This window comes from Hippopotamus amphibius, chromosome 9 (genome assembly GCF_030028045.1).
Source record: "Hippopotamus amphibius kiboko isolate mHipAmp2 chromosome 9, mHipAmp2.hap2, whole genome shotgun sequence".
Classification (NCBI taxonomy): Eukaryota; Metazoa; Chordata; class Mammalia; order Artiodactyla; family Hippopotamidae; genus Hippopotamus; species Hippopotamus amphibius.
In genome coordinates, this window is record NC_080194.1 from 3,228,878 (window position 1) to 3,255,977 (window position 27,100).

At 56.9% G+C, this 27,100-nt stretch overlaps 1 protein-coding gene across 7 annotated transcripts in view; it reads right to left on the bottom strand.

Annotated features, from left to right (window-relative positions):
- TSPAN18 (tetraspanin 18) overlaps positions 1–27,100 on the bottom strand; it is a 190,843-nt gene that overhangs the window by 5,398 nt on the left and 158,345 nt on the right. For 4 of the 7 annotated variants that reach the window (XM_057750109.1, XM_057750103.1, XM_057750107.1 and 1 more), the window contains 6 exons: positions 21,385–21,468; positions 15,967–16,039; positions 13,416–13,610; positions 6,415–6,489; positions 5,336–5,434; positions 4,604–4,786 (listed from right to left, as the gene is read on the bottom strand). In XM_057750109.1, coding sequence (XP_057606092.1) covers positions 4,604–4,786; positions 5,336–5,434; positions 6,415–6,489; positions 13,416–13,610; positions 15,967–16,029 — 615 coding nt within the window. In that variant the 5' untranslated portion in view covers positions 16,030–16,039; positions 21,385–21,468. Of the gene's footprint in view, positions 1–4,603; positions 4,787–5,335; positions 5,435–6,414; positions 6,490–13,415; positions 13,611–15,966; positions 16,040–17,506; positions 17,661–18,961; positions 19,029–21,384; positions 21,469–27,100 lie in introns of all 7 variants that reach the window. The other 3 variants (XM_057750105.1, XM_057750106.1, XM_057750108.1) reach the window with 3 other exon arrangements.

The window sequence follows — 27,100 nt, forward strand, 5'->3', positions numbered from 1 at the left end:
CTCTCTCTCTGTGTTCCTCAGAGCACAGCCTGGATGGTGGGAAATGTCTGAGTGCAGAGTTGGGCGCATGGGTTTACCCTCTATGGCCCTGGGGATCAAGGGAACACACACACACACACACACGCACACACATACACACCCACCTACCCCATACCACAAGGGGACAGGAAGAGCAGTAAATCCCTTCCTGAACTGGAAGTTGACGTTGACGTGCCTTGCCCGGGCTGGGGGGGGGCCTTGTCCAGCAGAGGGAAGAGGTGCCTGGGCCCCTTGTTTGCTGCTGGCGGGGCGCCTGGGGCCTTAACTGCTCATTTGCCCTCTGCTGGGCTCTGGCACCAAAGACCCTTTGAGTCCCTGGGCTGGACCAAGCAGGCCCGTTGGCTGATGGAGGCCCTGGTACTGAGATGCCCTCGGAGGGAGGACAGAGGGTGGCGGAAGATGCCAGCAACACTTGGCGAGTGTCCGCTCTGTCCAGAACTCTGCTGGGGCCGCGTGTGCTTGTTCTGACTTAGTCCCCGTTCCAGCCCCTGGGGAAGAGGAAAGGAGGGACGGAGCAGCTGACTACTTGCTCAAGGTCACACCCAAGGAAGCGGGCAAGTGGGTTTACACAGAGGGGAGTCCAAGCTCCCAGGAGCCGCGTCGCGAAGACTTGGTTCTCTCTCGCCCGGGCAGGGTCCTGGCTTGGGCCCCGAGCCCCGGCTGCAGCCTTGGGTAGCGCCTCTTCCCCACCCACAGGGCAGAGGTCTGCCCCTTACCCCCCACCGCACCCAGCGAGAGGCTGCAGGGCACCATCCCTCCTGGGCCTGCCCCCGCCGCCTGCGAGTCCCCTAGCTGCGCTGCTGTCACCAGCGCCATCCTCCGTCTCTGCGTGGAGGGAACATCCCCCAGCCCTGGCTCCCGACCACAGCTGCCCCCCAACCTAATCTAACAGAGGGCAGCTGGGCCAGGAGTGCCACCATGAAGGCCGCCCACATTTATATGTCCAGCGTGGACCTTCCCCCGAGCCCTGTAAGTGCAACTGTCCACTGGGTACCTCTGCTTGGAGGTTCCAAGGACACCTCACACTCAGCATGCCCCAGACCAGATCTGAGATCTTCCCCCAAACCAGAACCTGTGGAGTGACCCTCACCACCGCCTCATCCTCCCTTCTCCAAAGTCGCCCTACCACCATAGTACCTCCTGATCCACTTCTCAGGTCCATACACCTCTCTGCGTCTCCACTGCCACCATCCTGGCCTAACCCAACATCGTTTCTCACTGGGACCAGTGTAAAAATCCCTGCCATCCACTCAGGTCCATCTCTAATCCCTGGCCACTGAGCAGCCAGAATGCCAGCATAGCCACAACCCCACGTGGAACTTGACATTGGCTTCTTTGCTTTTCTAGCATCTTTGCTATGGGCCCACCAACACTGTGTGTTCTGGCCCTGCTGATACCCTCACCTTGAGCCACTTTTGCCTTATTCACTGTGCTCCAGCCATACTGGCCTTCTCTTGGTTCCTGGAACACACCATGCTACCTCCTACCCCAGGGCCTTTGCACAGGCTGCTCTCACTCTCTGGCTGGAGTACTTTTCCCTTGTCGGAAGGATGAGAGCATAGCACTTTACATCTAGGAGAGTCACAGCAGCACTCATACTCGCAACCCACCAGGAAGCGGGTGGGGAGCACTGAGGATAAAGCAGAGAATCAGTGATGCTGTGGGGTGAGGGAAGACTTAAGACCACCCTGACTAGGGGGAAAACGGACGGTGTCCTCTTAGGCCACCGCACTGGCCTGAAGCCAAGGTCTAGCAAGGTCACCATCTCCTGGGACAACCCCTGATTTTTTTTCCAGCAGGGGAACACATTCTGGACTTGCCTGGGTGACCATCTTGACCCAGGGAAGGCTGAGGAATGAGCAGGGGAAGCTGCCATGGTGGATTCAACTCATACCAAGGGAGGAGCCTGATTATTCATCGTGAATCACCTTCTTCGGGGATTTTCTCATTTCTCTTCATTGGTGTTCGATGGTAAACAGGGCTGGTGGTCTGACTCAACACCCACAGATGAGTGCCCTCTGCCTTAGCTCCTAACAGCCATGTGACTGAGTCCTGGCCAGTAAGACCTAAGCAGAAATCTGATGGGGGTTTCTGGGAAAGAAGCTGGTGACACCTTTTAACCTTCTTCCTGTCTTCAACATAAGTGGGATGTCTGGAGCCATGGCAGCTATTTTGTCACCATGAAGTACTGAGCAAAAGGAAAGACCACAAGGATCACAGAGACTGGGCCTTGACTGACATGATGGAGCCACTGATAAATTTGAGAAGCCACTGTCTTCCAGAATTTCTGCCATGTGTGAAACACAAAGGCATTTGCTTAAGCCCTTTTAGTTTAGATTTTCAGTTACTTGGAATCAAACATGTTGCTTACTGACTCAAGACTGTGATGAGGATGTGAGGCAAAGTCAGAAATGCATCCTGGGCTCCAGGGAAGTGGGCTTTGGAGAAAAAACAAATAGAAATAGTCCCTCAGCAGAGGCTTTTAAAGGGGAAGCAGGCCCAGGAGGGATGCCAGTGTCTCAGAAAAGGGATCCCAGGAGTCAATCTCCGGTCATCCTCATGAGGACCTGGGGAGGAGTCATTGCAAAGAACTGACGCGGCTGCACAGGGACCTCTCTGAGGAGCTCCAATTTCAAAGCCACACCTGGGAGATGCACGGAGGCATCACAAAGGAGGATGAGTCCAGAAATGTGAAGCACGTCGGGATGAAGTGCTAAAGGAACAGGGCCCAGGGGAAGCCTCCCTGAACAATTCACAAGCGGCCTTAGGACGCACGTTCGGCTGTGGGTAGCAGGCAGTCCTAACAGCAAAAGTCTGCCTTCGTCAGTCCACACGCTGTGCTGGCCGCCCTGCTCCCTGGAGCTGTTGGTGTCCCAGGTGCCTTCTCTCTTGATGCCCGGACAGTCTAGGGGGCCACCCTCCTCTGCACGGTCTGAGACGGCTGTCACCGTGGCTGTCACCAAGATGGCTGCCACCACCAGCCGGGGGGTGGGGGGCGGAGGGGCAGGCACCGTGCTTTCTCTCAAGGACACGAGTCCGTTCCTCAAATCACCTCTGCTCAACTCCCTCTGGCTAGAACTTGGTCATGTGGCTTAGCTGCAAGGGAGGCTGGGAAGGGTGGCTCCACCTGGTGGTCATGGGGTCTATAAACCCCCTCTTTCTAAGGAGGAAGCATGAACTGAGCATGGGGGCAGCCAGCAGTCTCTGCCCCTGTCTTGGGAATCTGAGGTCCAGAGAGAGCGTCTTGACCAAGGTGACATAGCTGCTAACAGCCCAGGGCTGCCTGACATCAGAGCCTGACACTTCCCCCCATGCCCTGCAGCCTCTCCTCACGGCTGAGACCTAACCCCTGGGGTGGCTGCCCTGCCCCCAGCTTATAGCAGCCTGATCCAGGACCTTTGTTTCTTTCTTTATTAGATCTCTTCCCCCCAGAGCAGGGAGGCAGGACCATAAGAGGTAGAGGAATGTGGCTCTGGGGCCCGGTGGATCCTCCGACATGACATGAGCAGGTGCAGGGGATGCGGGTGCTGCGTTCATGAGGCAAAGCTGAGGCTGGAAAGAGTCTCATCAGATGGTCAGGGGCAGGCCTCTGCCCAACTCGAGCCCCGCCCCTGCCCCAGTCCCTTCTAAATCATCATTTAGTTTTATTTTCTTTATAGGGAAATTACTATTTCACGTGCAATTATGACTTGTTACGCGTTTGCTGCTAATCACCTGCTTCCTGCCGCCAGGCCATGAGCCCCGCGGGAGCGGGGGCCGTGTCTGCGGTCCGCTGCTGTGGCGCCCGCACCTGCAGCGCTCCCGTGAGAGCCCCGTCAAAGGCCGAACCCAGTGAGGGGCGCGGGGCTCAGCTCGCCCTCACTCTCCCCCACTGCCTGGTTTCCCACACAGACCCGAGGGCTGTGGGGACTGGCCAGAAGGAAGAGGCATCAAGGTCAAGGGCGCTGCCTGTCTCACAGAGGGAGCAAAGCAGGGGCCCTGTGGCCCCCAGAGGTGGCACGAGCGGGAAGGGAAAGGGCTTCTGCTGAGACTGAGATGAAATTCCTGGGTTGTAAAAGAAGCCAAGAAGTCCAGGAGTTTCCCAGACCTTGGAGGCTAAGGTCAGGGAAACCTTGCTCCCCTGGGGTCTGGAGATGCTCCCACATGGCAAAGGTGAGCTTCCCCCCAAATAAAATGCACAGCTGAGGAGGGGCTCCCACTGTGTAATTCCGGTTCTGGCTCCTGAGACCTGCATTACCAGAAGCTCAGGGAGCGTTCTACTGGGAACAATGGAAAACTCCTACTCACCCTTGAACCCCAGCCAAAATGCCCACTCCTCTGGCCTGTGCCATCACTAGACTGTCTGCCTCATCATTTCCCTCTTTGGTTGGATCTCAGGGTCATCCATCTCAGGTTGGAGCCCTCCTCGGTCCCCATTCAGGAACCCCATATCGTGACCAACACTTCCCTGGGACTCTTGGGGTGCCTTCAGACCCTCTGGGCTCACAAGGCCACTCACGCAGCTCTGGCCACCCAAGTCCCGATGGGCTGGTTTCCCCTGCCTAGGGAGAGCAGGGCCTGGTACCTGCTTGTTCAGGAACAGGTCTCTTCCTAGGAGGCATTCCTCCCTGCTCAGCAGGACCCCATCCCGACTCTGGGGTTCCCTCCGGCAGCAGGCCTCTGGCACCTCGTCACTGTCCAAAGTCAGCAGTCGGAAAACTGATGCAAACTTAAAGTCTTCGGGCCCATTGACCCCACAGCAACCAAACTAGGAGGAGAGCAAAGAGAAGGGGGATGGGAGCTGGACGCAGGTATGAGGGTGCAGAGCAAGACATACAGCCTCTCCAAAGGCCACCGTGAAGCACAGGGGCAGAGCGGAGTCAAGACCCAGGTGTGGGTTGGCTGCACCTGCTCCTCCTGTGCAACCGTGGGAAAGTCACTCAGCTTCTCTGAGCCTCCAGTGTCCTCATCTGTAAAGTGAGGGTGGTGGTAACAATTCCTACTCCACTGGCCCTTAGCGCTCAATAAATACTTGCTATGCTTACCATCATGGATGACAGTTGCAATTGCTTGAGGACTCAAGACAGGATAGCAAACAGGTTTCCTCCTGGGTTTGGACTGTGATTGACAGGCAACAGCTGCCCGGGATGCTACGTGGATGCCAGTTCTAAGTCTGAGCCTGGGCTGGATGGATCAGTGCCTGATTGATTATTGATGTCTGCACAGGTCCATGAGCAAGATGGGCTCTGGAGGTCAGACATGGGCTACCGTGGGCATCAGGGCTCTGAATGCTCAGAGCGTCCCTGGGGCCACTCACCGTGATCATGACGGAGTTCCAGGTGGCAGAGAAGACGTCCGTGTCGTTGTTGCCCTGGTAGTGCTTGGTGAGCTCCTTGGTGAAGAATTCGCGGGTGAGCTGGAGGCAGAGGGAGGGGGCAGGCTGAGATCTGCCGGCAGCTTGATTCAGAACCCCCCACCCCCAGCCTCTCCATTGACCTGCTCCGGGGGAGGGAGGGGGAAGGCCTCAGAGGCCAGGTACCAGGGATCCCCCTCCTAAGCAGCTAGCTTGGGGTGGGCCCTCAGCCCCACCCCAGGACCTGCGGCCTCCCTGCATCGTCAGATCCCCGACATGAAAACGCAGTCTACCCACGGCAAGCCTGAGGCCAGGACCCCCGGGAACCTCCACCAGCCCGGAGGGAGGGCTGGTCCACCGTGGGGGGCTCGGCCCTCATGCCACCCCCTCCACCCTGAGCTGTTCCTCAGACAAAGCCAAGCGGATGCACTACATTTCAGGCCCTGAAGAAGCCACCGTGGGCAGCAGGCAGTCTCTGCACATCTGCAGTTTCCAGAGATGCCCTTGGAAGCCGCTGCTACCCTCAAAATCCTCCCCGGAGGTCTGACCACCCTGCTCCCTGCTGCAGGGAAGGGTGGGGCCCCGGTGGTTGGAGCCTCTGCAATAAGATGGCTTACGGGGGCACGTTGCCCAAACTGCCTACTTGCCAGGGCCTCACCCAAGAGGGCTCTGCCCTGTTCCCTTGCCTGGCACAGATTGTGTGCTGGGGAGACAGCCTCGTTTACTATCCTCAGACTATGAAATGACTACTGCTGGGCCACTGCTGGGCGAGGTGTGAAATGGAAGATTCTAGAGTCAGGTGTGGGGTTGCACCAAATGCTTGGGAAGAGACCCTTTAGGGCCCTCCGACTCTGACCTTCTGGAAAAGCCCTTGCAGGGAGAGGCTCACTGAGGTCGTTCTTCGGGCTGTGGGGCCTTGCTGGGGCAGTGGGTCGTGATGTGGGCGGCAACCACGGGATGAGAGGGTGCTGACTCTGCGAGACCCTTTGGGGAGGGAGGGGCTGGACATGAAAGGGGCGGGGCACACGGGGCCGGGTACATACATTTTCCCTGAAGATGAAGGCCAGGATGGCCGCCGAGAGCTCCGCTAAGAAGATGACCAGAATGAACAGGAAGAACTGCAGAGAGAAGGGGGCAGGCTCGTGAGCCCCAAGGGCGGGTGGGAGGGGACAGCTGACTGCTCACGGAGGTCCCCTTGCATCTGTCACAACCGATGCAACATACTGATTCTGTAAGACCGAAGAACTTAACTGCCAGAAGCCAGACATTTTTCATGGTAAACATACCAACAAGGGTGTAACACAAATATGGAAAAAGTAAACACACAAATGTGCCTCTGTGCAAATGGCACCCCTTAGACGAGGCCTCTTGTGCAGTGTACAGTCTGAACAACCTTACTTGGCAGCCCTCGAAGGAGATGTGTTGAAAACTGTTTGGACCTCCTCCAGGGGGACTGTCCAAGCGGTGGGAATCCTGAGGTCCCTGGGGATCCCTTGCTGGCTGTCCCCACCCCACCAGCCCCAGGGCCACCTCTCCCTGCTCCACTGCCTCTCGTTCCCACAGGAAGTGGGCCGGTGATGCTAATTTTCAGCTGCGATAAAGGAGCATGATTGGAGGGAAGGTGGAGTGATGACCAAAATCTGAAAACCTGGGGGCTGGGACTCTGGACTCTAACAGAGCCTCCCCTGCACTGCTCACCGCATTTCTCCACGCTGCCCAAATCCACCAGGATACCTCTAGCCTCGGGGCCCTCACACGCCGGGCTCCCTCTGTCTGGAAGGCCCTGGCCCTTCCTCGCCCACCTGCATCTTGTTTTCCAGACCCAGTTGAGCCCCAGCCCCTTTCCGGGTGAGGAGCCTTTCCTGGCTCCCCCACATCACAGGGTCCCGCAGAGGGGTGCACGGCACCGGCTGCTTCCCTGCCGGTCACTGCCATCAGCACAGAGGCTGTGACCCAGCGGGCTGCGTCCCGACGCTGGGACAGCACGGGTGTCGGTACACGGCCGTCAGACAAGCGGATGAATCCACGCGTGACCGACTTGCCATGATGACCTTCCTGTCGGCCACCTCTGCGCCCTGGTCACCATGGGGGCTGCTTTGGGCTGACGGCTGTTGGCAGGAGAAAGAGGACGTGGCCGCACCCTCATAATTCAGCGTCGCTGGTCCCATACACTGTGACAATACTGGAGCTGCCACCCCACCTGGAGACCAGCAGCAGGGGTCTGAATCCCCGGCGCACGCGGACGCCAGCCATCTCAGCCGGCTGCCCTGGGACCTGGCCCCTTGCTTGTGTCACGGCCCTGGGAACCATCGGCCTGCACTGCATGTGCTGGAAGGGTCCTGGGCTGGGCGTCCGCACCTCAGCCCACCCTGCCTCTCTCTGTGTAACTTGGGACGATCGCTCAAACCCCATTGAGGCTGTTCTCTCGTCAGTGAAATGGGGATGACAGCATCCATTCCCAGGGTCATCGTGGGGAATGATGACGTCGTGGGTGAGAGCTCGGTGTGTCATCAAAGAGGAGGAGCAGAGCTTGTCGCTGAGGCTCTTACAAGTGGAGAAGGAACGCAGGAGCCAGCCCACGTGCAGCTCCTCCCACGAGCCTCCAGATCCCGGCTCCTCACAGACACGCGTGTGGGCCGTTGACGACTTCCTCGGGGATCCCTCTCCTGGATACTGTCTCTTCGGGTCAGAAGATTTCTGTCGCTTTATCCTCACCCCAGGAAGACCACAGTCACTTTCCCTTCCTGATCTTTCAGCGCTAACGGCAGCTGCCCCATAGAGATCCTGAGGTTTCTCCAAACTCCGTGGGCTACGGACCGCTTTCGGAGAGAGCTTAGGATGGATGTCGAGATGGCCCGTCCAGGATGCAGACATGAAACGTCTCCTTGAGCTGCCAAAGGCTTTGTTTTGTTTTTTAAATGTCCAAACCCAAGGAGAGCCCCTGGCATTCACAGACCAGCCAGCACGAGGTGTGCATCGCTCACTCCTCAGCCACAGGGGCAGGGGTGGGCGCGAGGTCTTGCCAGGTTCAAGCTCATGGTCTCTGGTCTCATACAGGCTTGCTTGGCCTCAGAACCCGATGCCTGTCTCATGGTCTCTTTTCCGTTTAGCCCCCATTTCCACTGGGGAGGAGGAGGTGGTGGGGAAGAAGCCGGAGGAGGAAAATAACTTTTCCTTCCAAAGGTGCACAGCTCAAAACATTGAGACCAAATCCCATCCTCTTAATCCAGCAACTTTCAGAGCACCACGCGACCCCTTCTCTCTGCTGAAGAGCGTGGTTCAGGATGGCCCGGCAGTGGCTCGTCTGAACCCTGGGGCTCTGGTTCCGGGAGGTCAGGGGCAGCCTTGCTGTGGTCAGCTGGGCAGGGCGACCTTGGACTGAGGTTGAGAGGCAGAGCTCCCCGTGAGAGTGCCAGAGGGCCCCCTGCACCCCGGGCAAACTGGCCCCGGCCACAACGTCCATCCCATCCCCTCCACCTCCACGAGCGGGTCCTTGGGCTGAGAGGTGTGTTCTCCACCTCTGCAGCCTCTCGTCGCTGTGACAGTGATGGAGGGTCCTGGCAGGGCTCCTGGCAGCTGCATTTGGCGGGTGACAGATGGTCACCGGTTCTGTTTCACATGGCCTCCGCAGAGCCCCGCCCTGCCCTCTGCCCTCTCGGTACAGCGGCTGGCAGCCCTCAGGCCGGCAAAGAGTGGCCTCGGAAATGCGTTCCACCCCAGCGCCACGATGGAGCTGTCTCTGCCTATCGACCGCGGCTTAGACAGTTATAAACGGTGGATGAGACACAGCCCGTGAACTCCGCGCGCTCACCACTCTGGGAGCCTGCGTACACTCTCCAGGGGACTTAGCACCGCGTCAGCAAGACGATGCAGGTGAAGCCCTGTGCGCAAGGCTGGCACGACGTGAGAACGGCTCAGGTGGTTGCTCAGAACCGAGGGAAAGCATGACCTTCCTGAAGACAAGCGCTGGCATGGGCGACCTTCAGAAAAATAACAATAGCTACCACCCACGGAGCACTTAACACCTACGCCCTGTGGATCTCACACGGGTGATTTCACGGAGCCCTCCGGGCAGGCTGGCCAAGCAGCTGCTGTTATCAACACTTCTGTTTTGCTGATGGAGAAACGGGAACCCTGAGAGGGGAGAACTTGACCAAGCGGGCCCAGCTGGTAAAGTGGTACAGCTGAGATCAACACAGGAACTGTGATTCTAGAACACAGCCTCCTAACTCCATGTTACCCTGGAACCCAGAAAAGCCTCCAGGTCTTAAGACGTTCGGATGGCCTGCGGGGTCTCTTGGGCATTGACACCAATCCTTTTGCTTTCACATTTATCAAATGCTTATGCGTGCCAGGAAGATAGTTAAGCAAAATGTCCATTTTCTTACTGAACCTTGATCACAACATTATAGCTGGGAAGGAGGTATTATTATCTTCATTTTTACATATGAAGAACCTGAAGTTTGGAGAGGTTAAGTAACTGACTCCAGATCACACAGCCAGGAAGTGGCAGAGCAGGGATGAGCACCAGGCTGTTCTGACTCCAGAGCCCACGCTTTTACCCACACCTCCAAGACCACCGCCTCTCTGCGCCTTCATTCCAGGGCCGTTCACTGAGCACCTACAATGTGCCAGGGACCGTGCTAGGTACCGGCAAACAAATACACACGAGGCAGATGTGGTCCCCCTCCTCACGGAGGTTCCATCGAGCCAAGGTTCATGATTCATGACATGAAATTCATGAGATGGAAAGCACGAGATTCATGAGATGAAATTAAAGAACGAGCCTGGTAACGCACTGATGGGGAGAGCGGGCCTCCCCAGAGGAAGGCGCTCTATAGAGCTCCTGGCCATCGCTCCCACCTGGAGCAGGCCTCCCCACGCGTGGGGACGGAGGGGTGACATGCGTGTGTGAGTGTCAGTCACCTGAAGGAACGTGCAGGGCTGCGGGACCAACATCGGTAACAGTGTCACTTCGGCCAGCTTCTCCGGCGTGAAATAGTTCCCTCCTGCTTGACAGGGTATTTGGAGGGGCTCCCCCGGGACCCGGCCACAGGGCTGATGCTTCCTGGGGCTTCCCCTAACCAGGGCCTTTCCCAGGGTGCGTTCACCTTGAGTTAACCTGACCTCATCTCATCCGCCCAAGGACGCGTTTGCCAGTAATTGCGGAACATGAAATTCACAACACTTTGCTGAGGGTCAGAAGATTAATAAAGGGGGGACAGCTGCTACTTTGCCTACTCACGAGCACTTCCAGACTTTTCGAACCCATCTGCTTACAGCACAACGGCTTTTAGTTCTCGCTTCTAATAATATTTACCAGATTTACATACTTCGCGTACAATTCAGCTCATTTATCGCTTTTAAATGACACTCATCTCGTTTTGCTGTTCTCTTTTCCAATCTGGCATGCCTTGGTTATAACATATTTAAAATATGTGAATCCTTCAACAAATGGGTTAAAAACATTCGTGGGTTTGCAACTAGGAAAAAGGGGATGTCCCAAAATGTCACTAACAGGCTGAAATTGTCCCACGGTATGTGAAAGTGCTGTAAAATCGGTCAACAGCGGCATCTAGAAAATGTGTCTTTAGAAAAGTTGATCATTGCATGACAGTCGGATCACTGGCCCCAGCCTCAGTGTCCCTGGACCTCGCGGGGTTTAGCCTCAGAGCAGGGGGAGGCGACGCCCAGCTGAGCCCCTCCCCTGGCCTCCTCTGTCCACAGGCCTTTGAGCCACAGCTCTAGAGGTGACTGAAGTCACTCTCTTAGCTTCTCTCAAGACAAGTCTTCCCTCCTTCCCCGAAGGGTGAGGGGGCAGCCCAGGCTTCTGAAAGGACCCAGTGGCCGTGAGGGGTGAGACCTGGGGCCCCTCTTCAGCTGCAACCACCACACGGCTGAGTCCAGGTTGGAAGAGAAAGTGGTTCTTCCTACTTCGCAGGTCACGAATCTTTCTGAAAACCTTCCAGAAGCGGTGGTGGCCCCAGAAACACACAAGCATGCACACCACACACACGCACAGCACACAGGTGCAGGCACACGCACAGAGGCCCTGATGTAATGTTTTGCACATAATTTGGGGTGAGTTTTGGACCACGTGAGTCTATTCCAGGTTCGGAGTCCCTGGACCAGCCCTGGTCTGAGAGGCAGGAGACCAAGACTCCCCTGCCTTTGACCTGTGCTGTGACCCCTGGGTTATGTGTATTAGGCCTCTGGGGGGGGGGGGAGGGGGGAAGAGGAAGGGAGGAGGGGAAGCAGGGAACGTAAAGGAAGAGGGTGCGGGGAGAGGCAAGGGGGCGTCCAGGAGAAGGATAAGGAAAGGCAGCTGGAGCAGAAACCAAGAGTTCAAGAGAAAGGCAGAGACAGAGAGACAGGGAGACACAGGCAGAAAAAAAAACAAGAAAAGAAAGGGAGAAACAGATATAAGGAGACAGAAGGGAGGAAGGAGGCAGAAGAGAGGGATGGGAAGGGGTAGCTCTAAGGTTCGGTGGGCCAGGACTCTACTCTCTCTCTCTCTCTCTCTCTCTCTCTCTCTCTCTCTCTCTCTCTCTCTCTCTCTCTCTCTCTCGACTTGGAGCAAACCTCCTCCTGCCCAGCTGGCAGGCTCCGAGGGAGCCACTTAGCTGGAGAGGGCTTTGCGAGGCCCCCAGCCTGCTCCCGGCCCAGATGCCCAGCCTGGCTTCCTGTCGTGTTGGATGAGCCCTGAAGGCCAAGGTGCAGGGTGGGCGGGTGGGGGGGTGGAGGGAGGGAGGTCTGGTGTGTCCTGGGACCCATACTCAGCTCCTTTCAAAGGTGCCAGCTCCCCGAACCCAGACTTTTCCCTGCACCACCGGACACTGCACAGAGCTCTCCACCTGGGGGCGCCCACGGGTTTCTCTGTTTCTGTCCAGAGGGAGAGTTTGCAGGGCTTACCCTGCTGCCCAGGACCGGAGGGACCCAGGACGCCCCGTGTCACGTATCACGGCTGACTTCACTCTCTCTGTGTGACATGAATGGGGAGTGTACAGTCCGCTGGGGATGAGGCCTTTGCGCCAGATCTCAGCCTCCCAAAGCCACGGGTGCTGGCTCATGGGCAGGAGGGGACAGATGCCTTGCGAGACCTCATCACGGACCAGCCCACGTCTTCCCATCACTTAACTCCCGACCCACCCACCCACTCACCCGTGAGAAGCTCTCCACCAGGGGCAGCCATCCACATGCACACTTTTCTAAGCTGGGCTGTTTTTAACGTACCCTCCAGCAGCACTGCGCTCAACCCAGTTTTCCTAGCCCTGGGGGCACAGGACCTCGCAGGCCAGGAAGCCCCATCACCGAAGGGCCACAGCCCGTGTGAATACAGAAGACCAGAGAAACAGGACATCCACTGCTTGTCTTGTTTGGCTCCAACCTATAGCTGAGCTGGCTGGCCCCTCACTGAGCAAGCAGACACTAAAGCTCAGCGAGGTTAAGAAACTAGCCCAGAGTCACATCACTCGTTACGGGACCGAGCAGAGCGCACACGCAAACCCAGGCCTGCCCAGCCCATCCTCGTGGACTCGCCTGCCTCCCACAAGCCTGCCCAACCAGGGAGGGACACTTGGCTCTGATGCATCTATAGCACCTGGGGAACTATGTGGCCCGTGAGAGCCGGTCAAGACTATTTATGTAACGGATAAAGGACCTACAGAGGTCATATCATGTCTGTTACAGAGGTGGCAATGCGAAAGCTGAATGATTTATCCCACGGCTATGTTAGCTCTTTGACCACAGAGTAATATATTTGAGTTCTTAGAAGAAAGCAAGTAGAAAGCTCTCCGTTGAGCCTGCCTTGGAGAGGCCTGGCTGTTTAGACCTGGAGGCCAAGGCCACCGTCCAGCTGGGCGCAGGTCCCCCCCCTCCGCAGGCGTGGGTCGGGCGCAGAGGCATACGGAAAGGGGTGGCGGCGCTCCCGCTCCTGGAGGCCGGCCTCCTGGGCTCCGACCGCAGGGTGAGCCCTCGGGAGCCGACCCAGGACCCCCCGCCCGCCCCGGGGCCCCCACGGGCGGGGTGGGGTGGGTTTACTCACAAACAGCAGCAGACACTTGTTCTCCCGGACGGCCCCACAGCAGCCCAGGAAGCCGAGCAGAAACAGCAGGCCCCCCATGGCCAGGAGGACGTAGGCGCCCGTGATGAGCAGGGGGTTGGCGGCCACGATCTCCCGGAAGCCGGTGGGCTCCACCACGACCCAGATGCCGACGCCCAGCAGGCAGGCCCCGCCCAGCTGCTCGGGCGGGGAGAGGAAACAGGCAGACAAGGAGGTTAGCCTCGCCGCACACGCAGCGCCGCCCTGCGCGAGGCCCGGGCTGGCGGCGCCGAGCGCCCGTGAACTGGGCAGAAACTCCAGGGGCTGCCCGAGACGACGCCCCGGCAGTGCCTCCCTCTGGTCGGGAGCTCCCTGCGTGCCCGGACCTGCGGTGCGGCACCCACCTCCGCACCCAGCCTCCGACCCGCGGCCCATCTCGGGCTGCCCCGCACCGTGTGCTGCAGAGCTCATCTGCCACTTTCATGTTCTCCTTCAGTGGTACAGCTGCTGGGTAAGGAGGTCATTCAGGCCAACCCTCTGATTCCGCACGGAGCCCCAGAGGGGGCCGATGAACTTAGCGAAGGTCACACAGCAAGTTCACGGCAGAGCCCGGGCTGAACCCCAGGCCTCCCAGACTCCAGCACCAAGGACCCTTACCAGATGCGTGGACGTGCTCTAATAGCTCTGCCGTGCCCGCATCGTGTGAGGGGCTGGGAAAACACAGACAAAAGCCATCCGGTTTGTCCTCAACAGGAGCTCTCAGTTGGGTTGGACTCCCCACTCTCCTATCTGATCCTAGAAAGTCTTCTTGTTTATGTCTTCATCTCCATGGCCCACGTCTCCATGCCTTACTTATCTCTGGAGAGAGGCAGTTAAGTCCAGAGAAAGAGCTGTGTCACTTATCAGCTGTGTGACCTTGGGCAAGTGGCTTAACCTCTCTGAACCTTAGCTTTCTCATGGTTCCGAGAGGATACTGTTTCCCACCTCCCAAGATGGCCCTGAGGAAGAAAGGACAGAATGGATGTGAAGGTGCTTCGCGGAGTTCAACAAAGATCCGTTCCACTGGTCTTGGGCAAGACCCGTATGGGAGACGGACCTACAGCAGGAGAAACCATTTGGCATCAACAGATTTTAAAGGCTGGGAAGTGTCTGAAATCCCCTTGGGGTGGGAGGCCCTGAGGACTAACAGAAAAGCGCTGAGCTTTGGCTTGGCTGAGGGGGTCTATAGGCTGGGGGAAGAGCTGGATGATTTGGGGCAAGAGGCAATATTTCCAGGTGCAGTGGCGGGGAGGAGCGGGGCAGAGAGGCCTGAGGGACTCAGGGACAGCCGACAACAGAGCCTACAGCTTTGCCATCTGCTGTGCAATGCCCTTCCCCTTGGTCTCCCCAGAAACCTCCGGGCAAACCTCCCCATAGCTGTGTCCCTCCTCATGGGTTTTGGAGGTTTGGGGGTTCAGCAAACGTGTGCTGATTTCTGCTTCTAGGGGCTCAGGCACGAGCTGAGTGGCCCAGGGTGACCTGGTCCCATTTCGTGTGGGGACGCTGAGGCTACCCAGGGTCCCTCAGCTTGGAAGTTGGGTCTAGAATTCCAGTCTGTGGGGCTCCCTGCTCTTCAGGATTAGGGGCAGGGGAGGGAATCCAGGAGAGCTGCTGAAATGCGCAAAAAATAGATGGCGACAGACAGACCAACAGAGTCCGTCTTGACCAGAAGGGGCCTCTCTTTCCTAGCGACCCTGCCCTGGGGGGCGTTAGTGGATGTTCACTCATCCAGATCTTGGCTGCACTAAGGTCAAAGGTTGAGGTGGGGTCGCGCAAGGAGCCTGTCTCTGCTCCTGGGAGAGGCCAGGGGTCTGGGCAGAGCAGATGGGGCTGTGCTGCCGGGTGCTGGGCTGGCCACCTGAGCCCCCAGGGCCTCTGTCCTTTCACGGACAGCTGACGCATTCTGGGCACTTCCTAAACTAATCTTGTTTCGTTTTCAAAAAAACCTGTGGAGGTAGGTGATTAAGGGATGAAGATACTGAGGTTCAGAGAGGTGCAATGTGTTTCAGATCACACAGCTGGTGAGATGCAGCGTGGGGTTTGAACCCAGCTCTCTTGGTCCCAGAGAGGTTTCAGATTTCATCCGGTGGCAACATCAGCTCACCCGTCCGGCTCTGATTTCCATAACTGCTCTGGGGGTCGGGGCTGGGTGGGGTTCCCTGCTGCCCTCTGGTCACCCCCCCCCACTCCCTACCAGGGGTCAGACCCCAACATAGTAACCAGGACTAAGGCCCCTACCATTTTTTTTTTAAAGAGTAGCTGAAGCATCCCAGGGGCTGTGCAAAAAAAAAAAAAAAGGACTCTCTCCTGTGACAGTGGGCTCTAGGAGCTGGGTGGGCACTGCGGGGGGGGCCTCCCTGCCACGAGCCCCTGGCTGGGCAGGTAGAACCGCTTCTAGCACTGGCCCCAATTCCTGTCCCTGGGACTCAGCCCCATGTGACTTTCCAAGCAGCAGTCCGTTCCGCCCTCCCTGCAGAGGCCTGGGGAGACCCCAGGATGTTCCAGGAATACTTACAAATATGAAGAAATTGAACACAAACATCAGATACTTCATGCAGCTCAGACAGTCGCCTTCCATGGTGCTCCCCCTACAAAACAGCAAGGCCCCCTCAGTCTCCCCGCCGGGGGACCCCGTCCAGAAAGAACCCCTGCCGCTCCTCCCTCTCCTCCCCCGTGGAGGGTCCTGGTGGCCAGCCTGCCCTTGTAGCCGATGGGGGAAGAGAGCAGCTGATAACAACTCCCTCATCACAGGGCTGGTGCTTTGCCCTGTGGAGCCAGAGTCGGGAGTGAGAACTTGTGAGCCTGGGCTCTCTACCATTCATTTGCTGTGTGGTCTTGGGCAAATTACGCCACCTCTGAGTCCTGCTCTCTCCAACTTGAAAATGGGGATTAAAAATAGAAGCTTCCTCCCCAGCGGTGTTGGGAGGATTCACTGAAATAAGGCAGGGACATGCTTAGCACCACGTGGCGGGTGCTCAGAGCGGGGACACCATGACCTTACTTGATTGCAGACACGAGCCTCCTATTCGGTAGATGAGAAACTAAGGCTCAGAGCCTTGAGGGGCTTGCTAAGGTCATGGAGCAGGATCGGAACCTGAGCCCGACAAACTTCCTGCCACCCCACACGCCCTCCGACCCGAAGGACCTGCCCAGCGAGGAGAGGTGGTGCGGGGGAACGACGTGCAGGCACACCTGGGGCTCCGAGCCCTGCTCCTGGGGCCCGACCCTTCCGCTGCCCTGACCACCCCCATCGTGAGACCTACAGCACCCCACCTCCCCCTGGAGTATTCCCTGTCCCTGCTTAAGAGTATGCCCATGGTAGTGGGTCAGTGAATACAATTCTATTCAGCCAACATTTATTGTGTACCAACTGGATGCCAGGCACTGGGGCCTGAAGACAAGCCCTCCCTCATACCTGGGGGAAGCAGCCAGCATCCGCTATCACAAGTCAGCCTTCAAGGTGCACAAGTCACAGTCATATCCAATATACAAGATTCAACATTTCCACATTTTCTTCCGGACATCCCTGGAGAGAGGATGGGCAGGCCCCATCCTCCCAGCAGCCAGCGGACGGCTGAGATTCAGCGGGCATTCGTGGGTGTGGCAGGCCTGTCTAGCTAGCATCTCTTGGTCCGTGCCACGCCCTCCAGTTGTTAAATCATTATCCCTGACGATGGGTCATCCTTGTCTCTTGCATCATCCCCAAGCCCAGGCTCTCTTCCTCCAGAACATGTCCCCGGGCCAAACCACCAGTTCTCCTTCATCTCTGAACTTCTATTAGAAGCAGAATCTACCCTGCCTCTAAACACAGTGGTTCCAAGCATAGGCTTTGAAGTCAGACACACCTGGGCTTCAATCCTGGCTCATCACACCTCTCTATCTTTTTGTCTTCGGTAAGTGACTTAACCTCTTAGAGCCTCAGTTTCTTCATCTGAAAATGGGCATTTAGGACCTAGATGGTGGTGTGCTGTGAGGATTAAACGAGACGTCCTACGTCAGCGCTCCCCACGGCACCTGGCTCAGAGCAGCGTGGACGGCTCTCACTAGGAACACACCTAACTTTACAGCCACAGGTGAATCACTGGGCTGTCCTTGCCCGTGAGATCAGGACCCCAGGACGATGACCTGCGCCCGAGGCACTGCATGCTGAGTCCTCTCCCGTGGGCACTGGCTGATGCAACTCCACACATCTGCTGAGAGCCGGTGCTCCTTGGAAAGCGGGAAGAGGACAGGAAAGAACACCCACTGAGGACCGACTCCTTGCCAGCCACATGCCAGCTCCGTGAAGTGACTGCCCTGAACCTTTCAACAATCTCCTGGGGCAGGAAGCACCGTGTCCATTTCATAGATGAGGACACTGAGGCTCGGGGAGGGGGCGGCGCGCGACGTCCTGGAGCTTGTAAGCATGCCCCTCAGCCCACTCCAGATCCTATGCTCCGCCTGGTCCAGAGACCGCCGTTCAGGCAGACGGCAGGGCGGAAGGAGCGTTGGACTGGGGGTCTGCAAGTCACTTCCTCTCTCTGGCCTCAGTGTCTTCATCTGCAAAAAATCTGATGAAGATGGAGTTTGATGGGCTGTCAGTTCCTGCCATCAGGCTCTGACTTGGGTGGGCTTTTGGAGCGCAGGAGGGGCGGCCCCAGTGAGATGCTGAGAAATCTGCAGGAGGTGAGGCTCTGGCGGCCCCCCTCTGCCCACCCAGGCAAAGCTGTTCTCCAGGGTCGAATCTGGCTTCAGCTGGCTCTGGCTGTTTGGCATTTAAAGGGCATAATAAACATGGCAGCTCATAAACAGGGCTACCTGTATTATTAGGTACCACATTCACTAGAGGTCACGTCTAATGGGTGGCTTACAGAGTGCTGGGCTCCCAGACGTGGGCAGTAAAAGGAGACATATCTCCTGGGAAGAGCCTCTGACAACCTCAAAGGTGCGGCAGGTAGAAAAAGAGATGATGGGCGCTGGAGGGCGGATGGAGACAGGGAAGCCCGGCCAGCTCCAGGGCAGAGTGTAGAGTGGACAGAGGGCTCTGGAGCCTGACAGAGGATCACAGCCCAGTTGCTTAGCAGGTGGCCTGGGGCAAGTTCTTGAACTGCATACATCTGAGTTTCCTTGTCTTTAAAATTAGTATTAAAAAAAAAATGCCTTCCGCATAATGTACGGGAGATGCTGAGAACAGAGCTCGGCACGGGGTAGCTGATGATGGCGGCAGGCGGCAGCAGCTCGCTGCCCTCGAGTTCCTACTAGGCGCCAAGGAACACGCACGGGCTCACTTAATCCCCATAAGGCCCCTGGATGTAGGTAACGGCATTTCCCTTTTTCAGGCAAGGGAACTGAGCCTCAGAGAGGTGGAATCACTTGCCTAGGTCACACAGCATAGAAGTGCCTGAGCCAGGATTTGAACCCAGGTCTGTCTCAGTCTGGAGCCACAACTCTTAAACCATCATTTGCAGTGAATGCTAATTTCCTTGCCCCATTCACCCATCTTCCTCCCACAGTCAGGCCCCTCTTCACACCTCCTATGTCACTTTATTTCCCAGTGGCCAGAAGCAACGGCCTCTTGGGTCATCGTCCAAGGCCAGGCTGAAATCAAAAGACAGACAATTACCAGCTCCACCAGCCACAGGGGCTTCCGCATGAGGGAACAACCTCCCAGACAAGAGTGACAGACACGTGGCCCCTCCAATCGCTGCCTGGATCTGGGTGCTAGCTCCACCCATCCACGGAGCCTTTTGGAAGCTAAGCGGACCACCACGCAGTTCCCTAACTCACCTCTAAGGGGAATGAAACCTCTGGAAGGTGGATGGAGAAGAAATTTGAGACCATGAGGCCCCAAGGCTTAGCCGTCCCTCAGAAAAGGTGCTCAACAGGCACTTATGAAGGAGACGGAGGCGGGGGCCCTCTGCTGAACGGAAATGCCGTGGCCTCCCTGGGGCCCGGGGTGACAGGCGCACGGAGGCTTCCCCATTCCACGGGGCCGACGGGGTCCTGGAGGGGAGCGTGACGGTGGCGCTGCGGGGTCACAGGGGCCCCGGGGCCACTGCCTTCTAGCCTCGGGACAAGTGCACAAGTCATACAGCCTCCCTGGGCCTTTGCTTTTGCGTCTGCAGAATGGGGCCCGGGGTGCTGACCTGCTCAGGACAGCACGGGACGGAGCATGAAGCGATGAATAACGCATGTGGGCTCCTCACGCCAGGCCTGACACGCGGGGCTCCATCCCTTCCTTCCTCCCTGCTGCCCAGCGCCCAGGAGGCCCCTCGCCCTGCTCTCCCAGACCCCGAGAAGGGAGGACTCCGACACAGAGGGTTTCCGCTCCCAGAGAAGGCGTGTAGTCAGTGGTTCTCAAACTAGGTTCCCCAAGGCTAGCAATGTCCTAAACCCATTTTCAGTGTTTCAAATAACATCTCAGAAATCATCCCGTCGCCACCAGCTGGCTTGGGTTTTGGGGCAATTAAACCACCCCAGGGTGGGACCCTATTTCTCAGAAGCTCTAGCTACCAGGTTCGTATGACTTGGCAGTGCATGAACTGAGGACAAACATGTACGTCTTAAATGATGACTTGGTAAAGGAAGTGCTGTTTGGCAGATAAAATCCTTTAAATCTTGGGGCCCAGAGAGATGAAATGCAGGAGTCAGCATCACAGGCAAACTTGACCTCGTGTGAATTCAAATCCCACAGGCACTGGGGAAGCAGCTTAGGTGCTGTGGCTCCAACGGCCCTTCCACGCAGGCACCTGCCCCGGGGAGAGCCCGGGTGGGAGCCGTGGACTTGCTGCCACGGACCTCATGGTCTCAAGACTCCTGTGCTGGCCAAGCGCCCCCCCACCCCCGGCCCCCGAGGGTTGGGGCTCACAGACCGGTGTTTTACCATTCAACGTGACCCCGGATGCAGCTGACTGTTTCATGTATAACAAAGCCAGGTGTTTAAGGGCTTTAATGGGATTTAAGCGGAACTTTGACATGACACCACGGTTCGTATAAGCCCTGATTTAGAGTCCAGCCCTCGCATAACTTACGTCACCAGCATTTCAATAAAAGAAGTTCTTGATGGAGAAAAGGAGGGGCAGCACTGATCTGGCCCAAAGCCCCCACGGTGGAAATGGGGAAACCGAGGCTGTGGAAGGGCAAGGGGGTGTGGCCAAGATACACAGCCAGTTAGTGAAGGATCTGGGCCTGGAGCCCTCTGTCTTGAAGCCCAGGCCAGCGCCTAGAGGTTGCTGTCCACACTCCACATTTTACTTCTCTATTCTGGCAGCACGCACCTCCCCTTATTAGAATGGACGCTTAGAGAACGCTGGGCTGGGCCTCCCCGGCGGCACCGTGGTTAAGAATCCGCCTGCCAACGCAGGGGTTATGGGTTCGAGCCCTGGTGCGGGAGAATCCCACATGTTGCAGAGCAACGAAGCCCGTGCGCCACTACTACTGAGCCCATGCGCCTGGAGCCCGTGCTCCACAGCAAGAGAAGCCACCGCAATGAGAAGCCTGCACACCACAATGCGGAGTAGCCCTGGCTCACCGCAACTAGAGAAAGCCTGCACGCAGCAACGAAAACCCAATGCAGCCAAAAATAAAAATAATAAATAAATTTAAAAAAAAGAAAGGCGTGGACTTCCTTTGTTCACCACCACATTCCTAGTGTCCAGAGCAGTGCCTGGCGCACGTGGGTCCTCAATTCCTACGTCTGAATGAATGAAGGGTGGAAAAAGAGAAAACAGGCACAGCACAGTAGAGACTCAGCAAATCAGAGAAATGGAAAGGTCAGAAAGAGAGGGAAAGATGGAGAAAGACTGAAGGAGAGAGGCAGGGAAAGAGAGGCAGAAGAAGGGACACAGAAGGGACAGACAGACTGAGACGGATCCGCTGGCGAGACAGGGTGGTATCAGGGACGGCGCAGAGGAGCACAGGGAGGGGGACGGAGGAGCGACTGCTGACGCGTCACCTGGGCAGTTCTTCCAACGTCAGCAGCACAGAGTCTCCAGGTCAGAGGGGCTCCTGTATATTTCCTTTATTGGCCCAGCTTGTCCTGTAAGAGAAAATATCCATTTACTCTAGGGGGCCAATAAGGAGCAGCCACATTCAAGACGCTGTTTACAAACCCCCGCCCGCCCCTCGGACACGCACATTCGGGGCAAGTGCCTTGCTGATCTGCGCCCATTAGCACTAATGAAAAGCTCTCAGCACCTGCGGCACTCCAGCTGGGGAGGCCCGCCCGCCCGTGCCCGCCTTCTGCCCAGAGGGCAGCTCCTGGTGCCCTTGCTGGGGCCGCGTGGGGAACCACATCTTCAAGAGACTCGTGGTTTCTGGCGTAGGCTTCATCTCGGCCGACACGCTACTGCGTGCGGCTGAGGAACGGGGAGGAGAGGGAGGGTGTGGTGGCCCGCATACCTGGATGCCACCTGGGCATCTGCACTGATGCCTAGCAGAGAGTGCCAGCAGAGCCCTGTAAATCCAACTCCCTCCCCAGAAACCCTGACTCCCAGGGGAGAGAAATCTGATGCTGGAAAGGGTTTCTTAGCGTTGCATAAGGATTTGCCAGAAGGTTCCTTTAGTGAGCCAGCTCCCAGCAGTGCAAATGAGGGTGTGGTTTCAGCAGTGAAACGGGCCCAGATGGAGACTCCCGTTCTGTCACATGTGTGGGGAATTCCACAGCCGGGTCCTGCTCCAACACTGTGATAGAAAACACTTCCAGGGAAAATCTGAGGCCTGGGGAAGCTTGGTCTGCAGTGGGCATTCCCATGGGCAGGAAGGGGGAATTTCTGGGTCTCGGGTGCCTGTTCAGATTCCTTCGCATTCTCATCAGTTGGGAGGGGGTGGTGGTGGTACGTGAAAGATTCCTCTCCATCATTCCATCCATCAATCCACCCACCATCCATCCATCCATCCATTCATCCATCCATCCATCCATTCATCTATCCATCCACCATCCATCCATCTATCCATTCATCCACCATCCATCTATCCATCTATCCATCCATCCATCCACCCACCATCAATCCATCCATCCATCCATCCATCCATCTATCCATCCACCATCCATCCATCTATCCATTTATCCACCATCCATCCATCCACCCACCATCCATCCATCCATCCATCCATCCATCTATCCATCCACCATCCATCCATCTATCCATTTATCCACCATCCATCCATCCACCCACCATCAATCCATCCATCCATCCATCTATCCATCCATCCATCCACCCATCCATCCATCCATCCATCCATCCATCCATCCATCTGTCTGCTCTGCATCTCCTACTATGTGCTAGGTGCTGTGTTAGGGAATGGAGATGCAAATAAGCACCAACCCACACATGGGTGGTGGTGGGGGTAAGAGACTGGAGGAGGCAAGGAAAGGGATGACAATAGGGCTGGGGACCCACAGGAAGGACAAACTCTTTGCTGGGGGCAACTCCACTGGGGGCAATTGGGGAGGTTTCGCCAGGAAGGGGATGATGCAGGGGAGTAAGTCTTGAGGGAGTGTAGAGGTGGGGATGGGCAGATGGAAAGGCAGGAGAAGGGGCCTTCCTCCTGAGAACTCTCTGAGGCTCTCAAACGGGGGAGCTGGTACCCCATTTGGTCTGAACATACGCATGTGACAAGTTCATCGGCCACCTGCCTCGGTATCTGCTGTATGGCTTTGGGCTGTGTGCTTACATGTGTGAGATCATTAAATGCCGAAAACCACCCTAGGAAGTACATAGCATGCCATTACCTCCGTTTTACGACGGGGAAACCAAGACCTGAAGAAGGAAGTGACTTGTACAGCATCACACAGCTAGTTAGTGGTGGACCAGGAATCCACACCTAGGAGTCAGAATCAAAATGCGCTTTCATGGATAGGGCTGCATTCGCCCATGTGATTTTGGTGCATCCTCAAGACAGACTGGCAAGGTGGACTATTGCCCCATTTTACAGAAGGAAACTGAGGCTTAGAGATGTAAGAGGCAAAGCTGAGCATCCTGCTGAGATTCAAGGCTCTTTCTAAAACTCCAGGCAAGATGTTAGAAAAACTGTGTTGGGGTCCAGCAGTGGGGAAGAGGGCAGAAGCCCAGCCCCATCTGGACAGTGATGGATCCCCTGAAATTGACCTCGGGGTGCGGGGAGAGGAGGGCACTGTCACTACCAGGCAGGACTCTGCGATCCAGGTGGCCATCCGAGGGGAAAAGCCCCCGGGCTCTAGGCAAGGCCCAAGGAGCTCTGGGCTGGAACCCTGTCCAGCGATGGCTCCCTGGGCAAGATGAAGCCAACGCAGGGTCCTTCCTAGAGCTCAGGTTTCTGCCGCCTTAGGAAGGGGAGCCCCAGTATCTAGTTCAGGGGCTGCACCCCATGTCTGGCCCCAGGGCTCAGGAAAGCAGGGAGGGGGTTATAGTTTTCTCTTACCCCTGCCCCTCCCCTGCCCCAACCCAGCCCTGGTGCCCCCAACAGCACCATTCTCTGCCCAGCATCTCAGGCTGGTGGTTGCCCTGAATGTGACACAGACCACCTTCCTCTGGACACTGAGGCTGGGAGGAGAGGCCTGGGTGATGCAGGAGGCCCACCCAGGGGCAGGGAGGAGGTGCTGAACTCCGCATGCACCTCTGGCGTCTCCCCACCTCCTCTTCACCGGGATGCCCCTTCCTCAACTGTCTTCTGACCCCGCGAAGATCTGCACTAAGGGGAAGCTGGGCAAGGACAGCCTGGGGGTCGCCTGCCCTGCTCAGCCATCACCGCTGCCTCTGCACAGCCTGGGACGGCACTCCCTTGGCCAGCTCCCTGGAGACCTTCGGAAAGTCACTACCCTCCCTGAGATGCTAGGTTCTCCTCTGAAAACTGTGATTCTCAGTTTTGAAGCCAAAGGTGGTTGTCAGAATTCATGATATGAAGCACATGAAATGAAGTGATATGATGTGAAAACACTTGCAAAACCGCAAAGCACTCTCCCCATGGGGAATTGTTATCAGCATCCTCATATATTGAAAGGAGGTGGATGCCCAAAGCACGTTCACTGGTCATCAGTGGAGGTGGGGGTGGGGCAGACCATGGACATATGGCTTGGTCACGATGGATATATTTCCTTAAAATGGTCCCAAAGTCAAATTAGTTACTTCAATTTTGTGATAACTGAGCCTAATAGTAACTAGTAGTATTGAGCATTTACCATGTACCAGACTCTGCTAAGCATTTCTCCTGCATTCTCTTATTTAATCTTCACCTAGGAGGTAGGTATCATTATTATCCCATTTTACAGGTGAAGAAACTGAGGCTCAGAGAATATAATTAACTGGCCTGGGTTCATTCACATGGTTAGTAAGACCTGGCCATGAATCAGGCCTAAGTCTGCTAGGCTCCAAACCAGAGCATCTGATAAGACACCAGTCCACGGACGTGGCACAAGAGAGAGGATACCAGAAAGAGGGAGTGCTATGCCTTGATCTCCAAAGTTTCCAACGGAGAGCTGCTTTGCCCTGAACCAGGCAACCAGGCAACCAGGCAGTGTCCCAGGGAGCCAGCTAGCATCCTCCCCCACGCCAGCTGGAGGTCTCTAGGGGATGACCCCATCCTGCCATCCCTTGACAGATGGGAGCCCTGAGGCCTAGAGAGGGGCAGAGACAGGGCAAGGTCACGCAGCGCCCCCGGGTTCTCCTCTGCAGGCCCCTGCCTGGGCCAGACGGCTTTATTAATCTTGCCTCTCCCACTGCTCCAGATGGCGGCTCTGTCCCATCTGCACAGAGCAGGCCCAGGAGGGGTTCTCTGATTAAGAAGAGCAGCTCAGTTCATAAATCACTCCTTTTACTTTCACTGCCCCCAGGCCCCCGGGCATGCTTTCTGGAGAGAGAGAAAATAAGGCAGGTGGACAGGAGCAATGGAGAAACCCCGACTGGAGGAAGCAAATGTAGATTCTAGGCTGGTGGGAGCCGAGAAAGGTCTTGTATGTACTCCGGTCAGGTGAGCGTGCTGTGGGGCAGGGCAGAGTCTCGGGGTGGGGGTGGGGGTGGGGGGTGGGGGGGGGGGTGGGAGGGGTCCCAGGGGAGCAGCCTCACCTGGGTCTCAACCAGTGCAGGCTCCACCCCCAACACGCTGTAAGACGTGGGCCAGCCTCCTCACCACCTGAGCCTCAATTTCTCCATCTGTGAGATGGGCATTCCCAGATCTGACTCCCAGGGTCATTGCGTGGATTGAAAGAGATGGTGTAGGAAAAAGCACTTTAGCAGCTGTACATCCAGCTCCTTCCTTCCTGTGCGCGCCAGGCACCTGCTAGCGCCAGCACTGGGCTGGGTCCAAGGCACGGAGACCAGCGGCTTCCCTCCCGCAAGGACTCACTCAAGTCTAGTGAGAATTAAGAACCCGGGCCTCAGAGAACCACATCAACCAAAGGCGAGCAGGGCGGGGCGGGGAAACAAATGCTGACGGCCTGGTGGGGCTGCAGGGGAGCCTGGAAGCCGGGGGGCCTGTGTGTGGGGAGGACAGGACAGGGACCCACATTCACTGAGCCTCAGTGTTAATGCAAGGCATTGCGTCATGGACGTTTGCCTAAAATGATCTTACTCATTCCTCCAAAGAGGTCTGCAGATTAGATGAATTACCATCGTTCCATTTTACAGAGGAGGAAACGAAGGCTGAGAGGGGCTAGAAAGGCCCCAGAGCTGGAACTGACCCAGCTGTGCCGGACTCTAAGACCCACGTGCTCCTTCATCAGGACTTGGGGCTGAGGCTTGTTAGAATAACGATGATTCCTGTCGTCGGGGTCCAAGCCGAGGGGCAGGGGGGCTTATCTGCTGGCTGGCGGTGCCTGCTGGGCCTCCTCCCAAGACAGACGGTCTCATAAACAAGCCATTGGCCCGAAATCCTGGCGTGCCTGGTGATAGCATGGACACGGGACACGGACACAGCTGATGGAGGATAACATCTCATTAGGCTCCCGGGGGCAGAGCCTGCGGTGGATGTAGCAGATCCTACATGACAGCCTTCCCCGGCCTCCACACTCCGAGTCTTGAATGTCGGGAAGCAGAGGGGCTGCAGCATCTGGAGAAGCACGGCCTCTAGTCTGTGAGCTGAACCAGGTGTGGGCACTGCCTGTTCCTGCCACAAGCCCTCTCCTCTGCCATCAGAGCATCTTCAAAGAAGGAAGCCTTAGTGAGGGCTGACTGCAGCGCTCTCTTTTCACACTGAGGGATGCTGAGGCCCAGAGAGGGGCAGGGTCTAGCCCAAAGTCACACAGCGGGGCCAGAACCAGGAGCTCCTCGTTTTAAGCCCACTGCTCTTCTTGCCACTCAAGACAGACCCCTAAGACTAAGATCTTAATTTATTTCGACTTCTGAGAGCATTTTACACACGTTATTTCATCAAATCCTCCCAACCACCCCAGGAGGTAGACACTCCTGCTTTACAGATGAGGAACCTGAGGCTCAGAGAGACGAAATCCCTGGCCCAAGGCTGGAGAAATTGCTGGGACAAAGCAGGATTCCCATCCTTCTGCCCTGGCCTTCTTTCAGAGGTGTGGCCCCGGGGACTTTGGGCTGCTGGTCCCCAGGGTGACCCTTACCACAAGCCTTGCCCCCTGCCCCACGGACCCCGACTGGACTCAAGCCACGGAAGGCGCTCATCTCCGACGCCTCCTGGGACGGGTGCACGGCTCCACCCTCCTGCCTTTGCACTGAGATGGCCCATTT